This window comes from Telopea speciosissima, chromosome 11 (genome assembly GCF_018873765.1).
Source record: "Telopea speciosissima isolate NSW1024214 ecotype Mountain lineage chromosome 11, Tspe_v1, whole genome shotgun sequence".
Lineage (NCBI taxonomy): Eukaryota > Viridiplantae > Streptophyta > Magnoliopsida > Proteales > Proteaceae > Telopea > Telopea speciosissima.
Genome location: NC_057926.1, coordinates 18042206 through 18056550, shown reverse-complemented (window position 1 = coordinate 18056550; position 14345 = coordinate 18042206). Strand labels below are relative to the sequence as shown.

At 41.8% G+C, this 14345-nt stretch overlaps 1 protein-coding gene across 1 annotated transcript in view; it reads left to right on the top strand.

Annotated features, from left to right (window-relative positions):
• The window catches only part of LOC122646384 (protein transport protein SEC23-like), a 128507-nt gene that overhangs the window by 80907 nt on the left and 33255 nt on the right, over positions 1 to 14345 (top strand). The window contains exon 11 of the mRNA XM_043839934.1: positions 12735 to 12839. Within this exon, the coding sequence (XP_043695869.1) occupies positions 12735 to 12839 (105 nt within the window). The remainder of the gene's footprint in view (positions 1 to 12734; positions 12840 to 14345) is intronic.

Here is a 14345-nt window from a genome sequence, read left to right as displayed (position 1 = left end):
TTCTAGGATTCCCTCCAATCTATCCCCTCTGAGGAGGAAATCCTCAAAGCAGACTTATGCCATAAATCCAATATGGCCCTTGGTCGTAATGGATTCAGTATGGAATTCTTCTCCTCCTACTAGGACATCCTCAAGGATGACCTTGTCCATGCTATACGTAGGTTCTTCTTTAATCCCAGCTGACTTTAGACCAATCCCTAAGAAAGAGGGAGCCTCATCCCTGGCTGACTTTAGACCAATCTCCCTTTGCAACCTTCTCTACAAATTCATTGCCAAAATCCTGGCTAATCGGCTCCAGCTTGTTTTCCCATCTCTTGTCAGCCCCAATCAATCGGCCTTCATTTTCGGCAGAAGCATTGTTAACAATATTCTCCTCTACTCGGAAATTGTCTAGGGTTTCGATCGTAAATCGCACTCCCCTGCTGCCCTCATAAAAATTGACATCCACAAGGCCTTTGATTTCCTTCGCTGGGATTTCATTTGTGATGACCTAACTTAGATGTCCTTCCCGCCCGTTTTTGTCCATTGGATCCACTATTGTATCTCCTCCCCTTTCTTCTCGGTCATTGTCAATGGCTCCCCCGAAGGTTTCTTCCCTTGCAAAATTAGAATCCGCCAAGGCTGCCCCCTCTCTCCTTCTCTCTTCTCCCTTGCCCTTGAGGTCCTATCGAAAAGTATTCAAGCTAAAACCGACCAGCATCTCATTTCCCACATTCCAAAATGCAAAAACCTCAACATTACCCATCTTGTCTTTGCTGATGATATTATGATCTTCTCCAAAGGCCTCTCCCTCTTCTATCTCTTCCATTATGTCCTCCCTGTAGCTTTTCTTGAGACTGTCTGGTCTCCGAATCAATCTCCTATAATCCCATATTTTCCCCTTTGGGGTCTCGGATAAGGATTCCCTTCTCCGCCTTACTGGGTTCACTTTTGGATCTCTTCCTATAAAATATCTCGGTCTCTCTTTGATCCCTGCTAGGCTGACCAGTCATCACTGCCCCCCTATGTTGGATTTCATCCGTAAAAGACTCCAGCTTTGGAAGGGCAAACTCCTTTCCTTTGTAGGTAGGATTGTTCTGATCAAATCAGTCCTTCAATCTTCCTACATTTACTGGTGCAGTATTTTTGGTCTTCCATAATTCACCATCTCTGCCATGGAATCCCTCTTTTGCTCCTTCCTGAGGAAAGATAAGGAATCCTCCAAATTTCTTCACCCGATTAGCTGGGCTTCCATTTGTCTCCCAAATTCCGAAGGTGGCCTTGCCATTCGCCGAATCCGGGGTTGTAACATTGCTGGCATTCTCAAGCTAATCTGGAAAATCTCCTCTAAGAACAACTCTATCTGGGTTAACTGGGTCTACTCGTACCTTCTCAAGTGGGAATCCATTTGGACGGTCCCCCTTCTTGTCGATCGCTCATGGGTCTGGCACAAGCTCCTCCTCCTTCGCTCCTTAGCCCTTTTAGCTACCTCAGCGATTTTGGCAATGGGACTTCTATTTCCCTCTAGCTTAACCCCTGGCATCCTGTTGGAGTCATCTACAATATCCTTGGTGCTTGCTCAGTTTATTCCTCTGGCATGCCTAAATCTGCCCCTCCACAATCATCTCCCTTGGATCCTGGTCCCTCCTCCCCCCCCCTCCACTTCTATCTCGGACAAGATAACTTGGCTCCCCTCCCCTAAAGGGCTTTTTAGCTCTTCCTCAGCTTGGGACTTTGTCAAACATCATGCCCCCCGCCCCGGGCAGTCTCCTAGTACAATATTGTTTAGCTTAAAGGCCACAACTTTCACGTTTGGAGAACCCTTACCATTGCCTCCTCACCCAGTAATTTCTTCTCCACCACCACATCCTTGTTTCCCCCTCTTGTGCTCTTTGTTGAAATGGTATTGAGGACATCGACCACCTTTATTTCTCTTGCCCTTTAGTCCTAACCATCTGGAAAAAGCCTTGGCCTCTATTTTGCACCATAGCAGGAGACCCCTCCCCTTTGCGAGGAAGTGGCCTTGGTTGAGTAGGGTCTTTTTGGGTACTACAATCTGTGATACCGCCAGCATGCTTATGTTTGGGGCTGTTATATCCCACATTTGGATGGAGCGAAATCTCAGAAGATGGACTTCCAACTCTCACTCTATCGACATGATTTGGAAAGCCATGCTCTTTGATGTTAGCTCTAAGCTTCACATGCTCCCCCTTAAGCCTCTTGTTGGATACCCCAAGGAACAGGCATATTGTTGTTTCCTGGGTTGTTATGTTTCCCTTCTTTGTTCTGATGGGCTGGGCCCATCCCCTTAGGGCTTGTCTCTTTGTATCCCCCTCTTTCTTTCCTTTTGTATTCTCCCCTCCCTTCTCTTCTCCCTTTTGGTATTGAATTTTTTATTCACCAAAAAAAAAAAAAAAAAAGTTACCTCCAACAAAAGTACAGTAACCAGATGTAAACCGTCTATCATTAGGAGAGTTGGCCCAGTCATAATCAATAAAGGCTTCTACTCGCAGGTGATCATGAGGTGAGTACAGAATTCCCTTTCTTGGGGCAGATTTTAAATACCGTAATATGCGAATCATAGCCTCCCAATGTGAAGTGTATGTATCATGCATGTATTTGACTAACCATGCGCAAAGGCAATGTCTGGTCGATTATAGGATAAGTAGATTCCCAACCAACCGTTTATACTGACCTTTATCCCCTAGTTCACCAATCTTATTAGAGAGACGAACATTGGCTTCAAGAGAAGTGTTTGAAGGCTTACACCCTAACATGCCAATTTCAGCAAACAAGTCCAAAGTGTATTTCCGTTGAGAGAGAAACATTCCTTTGGTAGTGTTAATAGAAGAAGAAGAAGAGAAGAGTAGAGAGCAAGTAAGACTCTCATTATTTAAAGACCCCTAAAAAAGTAATTCATATAGAGATAAGTTGTACAGGGGCAAAAACGGAAAATCAGAAAAGTAAAAAGGTAAAAAGGAGAAGAGATGGATCCTTTCTCGGTATTAGCGCCAGATTCCCTGACGCTAATCCCGAGAAGGATAAGTTCCCTTCTCTACCCTTCTAACACTCCCCCTCAAGCTGGAGCATATATATCAATCATGTCCAGCTTGTTACAGATATAGTCAACCCTCCCACTTCATAATGACTTGGTAAAGATATCTGCAAGTTGCTCTCCAGTCTTGACATACTTTGGAGAGATTACTCCCTGTTGAAGTTTTTCTCTCACAATGTGACAATCCACCTCAATGTGTTTAGTTCTCTCATGGAAGACAAGGTTTGAGGCAATATGTATTGCTGCCTGGTTGTCACACCATAATTGCATTGGTGTAGAACTCTCAAACCCTAGCTAGTCAACAACATCTTCAACCAAACCAACTCACAAGTGGCATGTGCCATGGCTCGATATTCTGACTCTGCACTTGATCTAGCCACTACACTCTGTTTCTTGCTCTTCCATGAGACAAAGTCCCCTCCAACAAATACACAATAGCCTGTAGTTGATCTCCGATCAATCAGTGATCCAGCCCAATCTGCATTAGAAAATCCCTCAACTTATGTATGGCCATGATCAGTGTACACTAACCCTCGTCCAAGAGCTTTCTTGAGATACCTTAAAATCCAAATGACAGCATCCCAATGAGGTGTCCTAGGAGATGACATGAATTGACGTACCACATTGACTGGAAATGAAATATCAGGTCGAGTGAATGTCAAGTAATTCAGCTTTCCTACCAACCTTCTGTATCTCTCTGGATCATCAAGGGTATCTCCCTCATCTGCAATAAGTTTGATATTGGGATCCATTAGGCTATCAAGGGACTTACACCCTAGCATCCCAGTCTCCGTAAGCAAGTCAAGAGTATACTTTCGCTGTAAGAGAGATATGCCCTTCCTGGATCGAGCCACTTCGACCCCTAAGAAATAATTGAACTTTCCCAAATCTTTAATTTGAAATCTCTATTGTAGATGAGTTTTCAAACTATCAATGCATATAGAGTCATCACCAATGATCGCAATATCACAACATATGCAATCAAAAAGATCCTTCCAGCACTTGTCTGACGATAGAAAAGAGAATAGTCACTATTGCATCGTGACAAGCCAAACTCAAGAACCACTTTTGTAAACCGGCCAAACCAAGCCCTCGGAGACTGTTTCAATCCATACAAAGATTTTTTCAATCAACAAACTAGCCCAGACTCCCCCAGAGCAACAAACCCCGGAGGTTGCTCTATATGCACCTCCTCATGAAGATCTCCATGGAGGAAAGCATTTTTGACATCAAGCTGATGCATAGGCCATCAATGAGAGGCGGCAAGAGAGATCAAGACACGAACAGAAGAGAGCTTGGCAACCGGAGAAATAGTATCCAAGTAATCAACACCATATACTTGGGCATAACCCTTAGCCACCTATCGAGCTTTCAGGCGAGCAAGAGAGCCATCAACATTAACCTTGAACTAGGTGCAAACAAGATTGTGAAAATAGTTGAAAGCAGGCAAAAACTTTACTATTGTGGTACATCATATAATCCAAGTAACTCAGGTATGACAATCAATGAAAGAAACAAACCATTTGTAACCAAAAACAAAAGTACAACGGGCAGGACCCCACACATCCGAATGGATGAACATAAATGGAGAAACACTAAAAAATATTTAAACAGGAATAAGAGGAACGGATTTGCTTGGCTAAAATGCAAGCATCACAAAAAAAGTCCTTGGGATTACATTTGGAAAATAAACTGGCAAAAGCTCTAACTAAAGTACTCACTGGAGGGTGACCTAAATGCATATGCCAAAGAAGCAAATCAGGAGAAGCAGCTGGAACTGAAGCAGAAATGGTCTCCTATGCCAAAGAACCAAATCGGGAGAAGCAGCTAGAACTGAAGCAGAAATGGTCTGATGAGCATGATGGTGAGATGGAGCATAGCTTCGTCGAGCAAATAGAGACCAGCATGAGCTCTACTATAGCCAATCGTTTCCCCCATTACCAGAGCCTGAAAATACAGGGAAAAGCTGACCTTACAGTTAAGGTCGAAAGTGAGACGACTAATAGAAATAAGATTGGTAGCAAAATTAAGAACATGTAAAACTGAATTTAATGTTAAAGTAGGAGAACATGTGATTGACCCTTTCTCAGAGAATAGGGGAAAGAGAGTCATCAGCAATGTGAACCTTGTCTTTACCAAAACAAGGAGAATATTTGGGAAAAAGGCTGGCAGTACCGGTCATGTGATCAGAGGCACCGTAGTCAATAATCCATGAACAGGAAACAGCGGATGCACACTGACCAGAAAAACAACTACTTGAAGATGCAGAATCTGAAGGTACCAAAGTGGAGGAGGAGGTGGAAGCAAGATTGGCAGAGGCGGATGAGTCCAATTTTGTTGCCAAATGCGGGAGAAGCTTAGTAAGCTCATCCTGAGAAGTAGCAGGGGCAACACCAGGTGGAGAGTTAACTACAACAGTCTCAGTATAGTTGGTGGATAGTTTCCCACGACCACACCCTTTGTTAGAAGAGGCAGTGGGACGACCATGAAGCTTCCAAAAAAATTCCTTGGTATGCCTCTCCCTCCCACAATAATCACATCGGATGGGTTCTCGGTTAGTAACAGAACGATCATTGGGACGAGAAGACCCACCTTTGGGCTGTAGGGGAGGACTAGAAAGAAGAGTCAATCGGTTCTGGGAAGGGGAAGGCAACATAGCAGCCCGATGGCTGTCCTTGAGTTGAATCAAAGAGTAAGCCTGCTCTAGAGTAGGGAAGAGATCCCGGCTAAGTACCTGAGCATGGATCTTGTCATACTCCATATTAAGTCCAGCAAGAAATCATACACGCTGAATGTATCTTCGCATTTCTGAAATTTGATAACACGGGCAGCGGTAGAGGCTTGCAACGAATCCTAGAATCAAATTCCTACCACAAACTGCACAACTCAAAATAATACTAGAACAGTCTGAGTTCCTTCTACTTGGTCTCATGCTGTTTCTTGTACAATTCATAGACCTAGGCATCGTTCCCAACCTATGAATAGGTTTCCTAAGAAGCTTTCCAAATCTTTGCAGCAGTACCCAACAGGAGATAACCCCGAGCAAGTTGGGGTTGCATATTACTGAGATGATCAGACATAACCAAGGAATTAGCAGAACTCCGCTTCTCATTTTCAATACCTTCATAATGTAGTCCTAGATTGGTAGAGGACCAACTAGGAGCCAGTAAACCAGGATCTGTTATGAACATGTGAATCGGCTAGGTCAAAAATAGGGTTTTGGTGAAACTAGGGTTTGGGTTTGATAAGGGTTCGGATTTGAGGTGTTGGTTATACTGGGCAGGTATAGTAGAATCTATCAGTGAAGGTCCTGAGATGTTTTGAAGGATGGAAGTGTGTAAACTTCAATGGGAAGCAACTTAGGTTTAGGGTTTTGAAAGGTGGAGGATGATGGAATCTAGGGTTAATAGTAAACAGGAAATCAGGTGGTTGAATGGGCTTAATATTTAGGTTTATTGTGGGTAGGGTGGAGGGTAATATATGCTGAAAGTTACAGCTAAATTAGATGCTTAAATCTGGAGTTATAGAGGTTTCCTAGTAGAGATAGGAGAGGGGTAAAAGTGTAATTTCAGACAATCGGCTGGGTGGATGCTAAAGAAATTTGGATCGAGTCTGTTAGGATTTGAGGAAGATTCGATCAAAATTTTAGGTTCTACCGGTTAGATTTGGCTGGGCAGAATTCTTGCAAAAATCAACTTACATGTGACCTTCTAGAAGGGAAGAAGAATAGTTGCAGGTTTTCAGTTCTAGACTGACTTGGTGATGAAGAACAGATTGGATCAAACTTGGGGTGATGTTGTAGACTTAAACAGTGCTTGATGATGTAGAATCACTCTTGAAATCAGAACTTAAAGGTAACAGCAATGGAGAAAACAAATAACAAATTCGAACCACCCGAGCTTCCCACTGCAAGATGTCAATCAAATCAAACACCGATTCGTTCAAACGATCCACCCGGGCTTCACATCGTAAGGTGTCGATTGGATCAAACACCAATCCCACCAGCCTTGATCAAACACAAGACAAAAATCTTCAATGGAGAAGAAGAGCAGCAAAAACCTTTTCATTAATCAAAATTCGTGTCCAATACTTGCCCCCGTACAACCTTATGTAAAAGACTCAAAAATAGCCTCCTACTCTAAAAAGGAAAGGGCTAACCCATTCCTTAACCTATTAGGTAATTTAAACTGATTGGGAAAGTGAAATAACAAAAGAAATAGACTCAAACCATGGCTGGACCCATAGAGTCCTAATCCAGCCCAACTTAAATAACAATTAAATAGTCACATGACCACCTAACCGAGTCACATGATCACATGACCACTAACCAAATAAAAAGAAATCTACTAACTAATCCCATATGTAACCTTTTACCCATAGTTTAGGCCCATAAAAGTGACCTATTACATAGAAAACCCATGGGTCAAAGGCCCAACATGTATATAACCCAAAGCTAGACTTATTCCTAATAAAAGAAGCCCAGTTTGGTGATAAATCTACATCAACTCTCCCCAGCTTGAAAAAATTCGTCCTCAAATTTTGTAGAGATGAGAGGGAAACAACACATGATTAGTAGCATTGACCATTCCCAAACAGTACTCTGGTGATGTAGAAACATTAGGAATAATGTCTTTTAAGGCGTGGAGCTTTCTCTTCAAAGAACCATGGTGGCATAACAAATTATATGTGCTTGACCTCTGAATCAATATCAACTGTGTATGTCTCATGTCTCGTTCATAGAGTCTTCAACAGTGGGAACCTTTTCATCTAAGACTTAAGGCGCAAGCTGTACCTCTTCAAGAACAGCTGCTTGAATGTCGATGATTTCTTGGGGAGTGTTTTCAACCACCTTTTCATCTTCTGCTGTTTCAGCTTTGTCTACTTTGTTCTCTTCGACATTGACCTCTTCAATAGATTCTTTTGCATGTTGGCTTTCCATCTTTGAAGCTTCAGGCATTGTCTTTTTCTTTTCATCACAATTCACTGTGATCTCTTCAGCTTTGTCTTCAACTTGTGCTCTCTCAATTTCCTTCGGCAATGTAAATTTGTACCCAACCGTTGATTTAACACTGGTGATGTCAAATTTCCAACACTCTTCAACTTACAAACTGATTCTGAAGGATGGGGGTTTCAAGTTGTCTTCAAATTTGAAGGCCTTTGTCAAAGGGAATTTAATTTACCTCGTTGTGGAGCTTTGGACGTCTGTGGTAAATATTTCTTACTCAAATCTTCATTCATCTCTGCCCATATAACGGGTTCTCTACCACAGTAGTCAAGATAATTTTCATGGGTTCTCTACCAATTATGTGCTGGTCCCAGTAGCTTAGTATGTGCTAGTCTCATCTTCCTATGCTCAGGCAAATCATACCAATCAAAATAATTGTCCAAAGCAGTTAACCATTCATAAAATACCTGTGGATCTGGTCTGCCATCATATTCCCTCAACTCGAATGCCTCTGGAAGTCTAGGTTGTTCCCTGTAGTCTCTATATTCTATATACCTGTCTTCCCAATGATCTCTGTACCTTTCTCTGTCTTCTCTGTAATACCTGTGCCTGCCCCTATCTTTTCTAGCTTCCATGTGTCTTCTAGGAGGTCGGTGGACTTGGGATTGCACCTGATATTTGTCCTCTTCCATGGGCAGATTTCTGTCCCTAACAGGAGTAACCTATCATTGCTCGATATGTTATAATTTTTCATTTATAGCTCTCATTTCTCCTGCTATAGTCCTCTGTTCAGCAGAAAACGTTTGAAGCATCTCAAGTATTGTAGCCATAGGATCGGGTGCTGCTGGCAGCACTAGTCTACCATGTTCATCAATGGCTCTGATACTACTTAATGTAGTCCTAGATTGGTAGAGGACCAGCTAGGAGCCAGTAAACCTGGATCTGTTATGAATTATGAACATGTGAATTAGCTAGGTCAAAATAGGGTTTTGGTGAAATTAGGGTTAGGGTTTAGTTAGGGTTCGGGTTTGAGGTGTTGGTTATGCTAGGCAAGTATAGTGGAGTCTATCAATGAAGGTCCTGAGATGTTTTGAAGGATGGAAGTGTGTATACTTGAATGGGCAGCAACTTAGGTTTAGGGTTTTGAAAGGTAGAAGATGATGGAATCTAGGGTTTATAGTAACAAGAAAGCAGGTGGTTGAATGGGCTTAATATTTAGGCTGTGTGTGGATAGGGTGGAGGGTAATATAAGCTGAAAGCTATGGCTAAATTAGATGGTTAAATCTGGAGTTACGGAGGTTTCCTAGTCGAGATAGGAGAAAGGGGTAAAAGTGTAATTTCACAAAATCGGCTGGGTGGATGCTAATGAAATTTGGATAAAGTCTCTCTTAGGGTTTGAGGAAGATTCGATCAAAATTTTAGCAGGTTCTAACGGTTACATTTGGCTGGGCAGAATTCTCGTGAAAATTACCTTGCATGTGACCTTCTAGAAGGGAAGCAGAATAGTTGCAGGTTTTCAGCTCTAGACTTACTTGGTGATGAAGAACAGATTGGATTAGACTTGGGGTGATGTTGTAGACTTAAACAGTGCTTGAAGATGTAGAATCACTCTTGAAATCAGAACTTGAATGTAGAACTTGAACGTAACAGCAATGGAGAAAACAAATAACAAATTCAAACCACCCGGGCTTCACACCATAAGGTGTCGATTGGATCAAACACCAATCCCACCAGCCTTGATCAAACACAAGACAAAAATCTTCAATGGAGAAGAAGAGTAGCAAAAAGCTTTTCATTAATCAAAATTCGTGTCTAATACTTGCCCCCCTTCCAACCTTATATAAAAGACTCAAAAATAGACTCCTACTCTAAAAAGGAAAGGCCTAACCCAATCCTTAACCTACTAAGTAACTTAAACTGGCTAGGAAAGTGAAATGACAAAGGAAATATACGCAAAACATGGTTGGACTCATAGAGTCCTAATCCAGCCCAACTTAAATAACAATTAAATAGTCACATGGCCACCTAACCAATTCACATGCTCACTTAAGTGATCACTTGACCACTAACCAAATAAAAAGAAATCTACTAACTAATTCCGTATGTAACCTTATTACCCATAGTTTAGGCCCATAAAAATGGCCTATTACATAGAAAATCTATGGGATCAAAGGCCCAACATGTATATAACCCAAAACTAGACTTATTCCTAATAAAAGAAGCCCAGTTTGGTGATAAATATGCATCACTTCAGTGGTGGGTTTTGTCTTCGTTCCTGTAAGATAACCCAAATACCCGTGGGAATCAATGGCGTGATAACAGGATCGAGACTACATCATTAATTTCTCCCATCTAAACAAACGGGGCATACAGGGAATGTAGGGAAGCCGTCATGAGAACCACGAACTTGCCCTTCAGTTCCTGATGCAGCAGTAGAAAAGATTCGATGACGTTGCCATTGGTACCTCAAAAAAAATCCACACGGGTTGCTGGAGTAGAACTAGATCATCAATCAATCACCAAAAAATCCACAAAAGGTGGAAATAATCCTTCAAAACATGAGAGAGGACTTGGAGGACAAAAGGAGGGGAAAAAAGCCCTCAGTGGCTTAGAAAGCACCAACGAGGGTGGCGGAGGTGGTGGAGGTGGTACTGCTGCCTATTGGTGGTGCTAGAAGGGAGAGAAAGAGAGATGCCGAGAGAGACAGAGAGGGAGGGAGGCAGTAGAAGGTGGTGGCTAGGTGGTAGTGGCGGCACTAGGGAGAAACCGAGAAAGAGAAAAAAGAGAAGAGAGAGTCGAGTAGGGTTTAGAATCCCTAGGTCAATCCTGCTCTGATATGATACCATGATGGTTTTGGGAAATGTGACTTATGTCTAATGAGACACAGCCCAGCTTTATTTATAATAGCAAAGAGAATATTCTAGGCGGGCGGGCGGGCGGGCCTTGGTGCAACGATAAGGTTGCTCCATTGTGACCAAGTGGTCATGGGTTCGAGTCTTGAAACAGCCTCTTTGCAAAAGCAGGGGTAAGGCTGTGTACATTATGACCCTCCCCAGACCCCGCAGTGGCGGTAGCCTCGTGCACTGCTACGCCTTTTTTTAAAGCGAATATTCTCCTATTGACCATTCTACCCTTGTACCCATATTACAACAGATCTAAATGTGAATCTTTTATTTTCTTGTTGAAAATGAGTGATAGTGAGTTGAAAAAATTATATTCGAGTCGCAGAGATGAGATCAACTGTTTGACCACCGAAATGGGCATTTCGGTTGTTGGCCAAAACGCAAAATTTTGATCGAAATTGCAACTGAAATTTCACAAAACCCTGGTCGAAATTGAAAGTTCAAACCTTGCCCCTCCTAACAATAGCCTGCTGGGATGGCTGTTACTAACTCTTGACATCCACCCACCCCAATTGAATGAATCACCTTCTGCCTTAGCTCAATTGTATACCCTGGCCAGCACAAACTCCAATTCATTACACAAAGAATCTATGCTCCGGCAGAATCCCCTTGACCACTAAGACCACAGTATATGCCAACCAGTGAACCATCCTAAAGACAGGAAATTCCTCAATTCCCACAAGGTCCTGGATTACCTGATGAACAGGGCTTCAAAGGACAATTTTGTAGAATCTTCTTCCCCCCCCCCCCCCCCTTTTGGAGGGGGGGGGGGTGGGGAGGAGGGGTTCATGCTTCCTGCTGAATCTACCTCATATTAATCTATCATTTGCTCCTCTCATAAAGTGCAGAACACAGCCATAAGCATGCACCTTGACTCAATTTTTCACTTATTATAAAGAGAACCATCAGCAATGTTATCATCAACCAGAGAATTTCAAAGTAGTGAACCAGTCTGGATGGAACAAATTTAAGGAAATGCTGCTACATTCTTGAACCAAAGGGGCAGTAGAGGAACAAATGGTCAGTAGTTTCCTCATCTACAATCACATGAGAGGACAATACTATGGGGGGACACAGAGCCTGGTTGCTCCAGCTATGAGTCATAAATGTTAACCCTTCTATGAATATCCTCTCAGTAAGGCTTTCCTTTTGGACAGTTTTATACTATTGGCTTTGTGAAGGAAGATTTTCCTTGCAATATCTAGGAATACATCTTGAAGGTGTTCAATGAGACCTAAAAGACTGAATTCAAATTCACATCCTACACACTGTTAAATTCTTTGAGAAATATATAATGGCTGCCTTCACTACTCCCAAGATTCTACACCTACACTGCATCAATCAATTCCCTTGTTAATGCTGCCTGATCATCAACTGTTCTTGATTTGGTGGTAATTCCATCTTTTTATCCCCCTTCCAAGTGTCAAAACTAATAAATTTTGGTTTCAACTGATCTCTGTCAACGTGCTATGCCTTGAAGTCCCCAAGAAAAAAAATTATAGCAGTTTTTCAACAGAATTGTTAGTGTTTCTGACCCTTACTTTCTAACTTAACATCTACTATTGTGTGAGTTAAACAAAAGATTAAAAAGGGCATACCCAGTGCACAAGGCTCCCGCCACTGCGGGGTCTGGGGAGGGTCATAATGTATGCAACCTTACCCACGCTTCGCGGAGAGGCTGTTTCCCAAAGTTGAACAAAAGCATTTCTCCTAGAAAGTAACTATTGTATACCAATTGCTTCCTTTAGTATTTTTCTCCTCAAGAGACATGTAAAATGAATGTTTTCCAACTTAGTTTACTAGTTTCAACCCTTAGACTTTTATTGATATTTTGGGGTGCTTTATTGTATAGGCATTTTCCCAGTTGCTGCGAGCTCCACGTGATGATGCAGAAGCAATACTCAAGGAACGTTTCCCAGTGCCTCGGTTGGTAATTTGTGATCAACATGGTTCTCAGGTTATTTCTTCAATCTACTTTCATTCCATAAGAGTTTTATTTCCCAAAATAATCTAACATAGGTGATCTTTCTCCATGTTTATGATGGAAGGGAAAGATATAACCCATGCTATAGTGGTATTACAGAACAGGCCGGTCCTTAGTAATCGGAATGACGTTTAGTTGGCTTGAGGTGGTCCTCCTCATGTCCGCTGGACAACCAATCTCTTGCTAAATCTAATACAATGATTCATTGATGCCTCCTAAGACATTATAAACCTATAATTTTAGCCTTTAAGATGTTCCTGTCTTTTCTTAGCATTTTCTACTCAATTATGTTAAAGTAGTTTTCTGTCCGGGAGTGTGGCCTACACCAGCACTGTCATGTTTTTATCTCTCTCCTCCTCCAAACAAGGGGGCAAAGGTGTCATTTCATATGGGGAGGAAAGAGATAGATTCATGGGAGTGCTGGCATAGGCCACACTCCCGGACACAGTTCTTTTCCCCTATTTGAAATGGATATTTGGAATTATCTTAGTGTTGCATGAGCAACCCTTCATGAGTAAAGCACCCAAGTATCTGCTTTGCAAGTGGTGGAAACCTTGAAAGAAGAGCTCTACTTCTTGTATGGAAGTAAGTTTCAGGAAAACTTTAATAGCACTTTGTAATGATGCTGCTTATGAAGAGTAATCCCAAACCAGGAAATTAGCTGAAACAGGGTCCAGATTATAGTAATACGCATCAGAAACAGAAAAGTATCTGCCGTTAGGGTTAAACGGTTCAGATTAGGCTCCAATTTCAGTAAAAGGTTCTGTCCTGTTACAAATCAGACCTGCAAAGTTATATCAAAATCTGACTGCTGGATGAGATCTGGAACAAACCTACTACAAATAGGAAAAAAGGGGTAAGCAGGAACTGAACTGATATATTGACCAGAAAATTCAGACTTTCAGAAAGAATTTCAGGGTGAAGTAAATCAGAACTCTAAGAAGCAAACTGATCTTAATTTCAACATAATAGTAAAAACACGTTATCAAACAGAATTGAAAATTAGACAAGGATAGTAGGGCCACAGGCGAGTAGGGTTAGATCTAACCTGGAACTCTTGAATAGCAAGATAGATAGAATAGAGGGTAGATAAATAGGATAATAGGTTAGGAATATACCCAAACCTCAGGCTAAGAATCCATCAATGCCTACGAAGAGAATCCACCTTAGTATTCACTTGGAATCACTAAGTACACCCAGAATCCATCAGGTAAATACCACTGAATCCACACAATCATATTTTAGAACTTGAAAAGCTTTATTCTTCAAATCGATGTGTGGGTTGCAGGTCAGTACATGTATTTGTAGCCTACTTCAAAAGTCTGTGATTGGCTTAGAAGAGAGCTTACATCATCCAACCAATGGGAAATAAGAGCGCTTCCATCATTCAACCAATAGTAAAACTACTATCTGATCTAATATATTACAACCAATAAGAAAAAAGGAGCCAACTCAGACTAGAATAAAACATTCCATCCA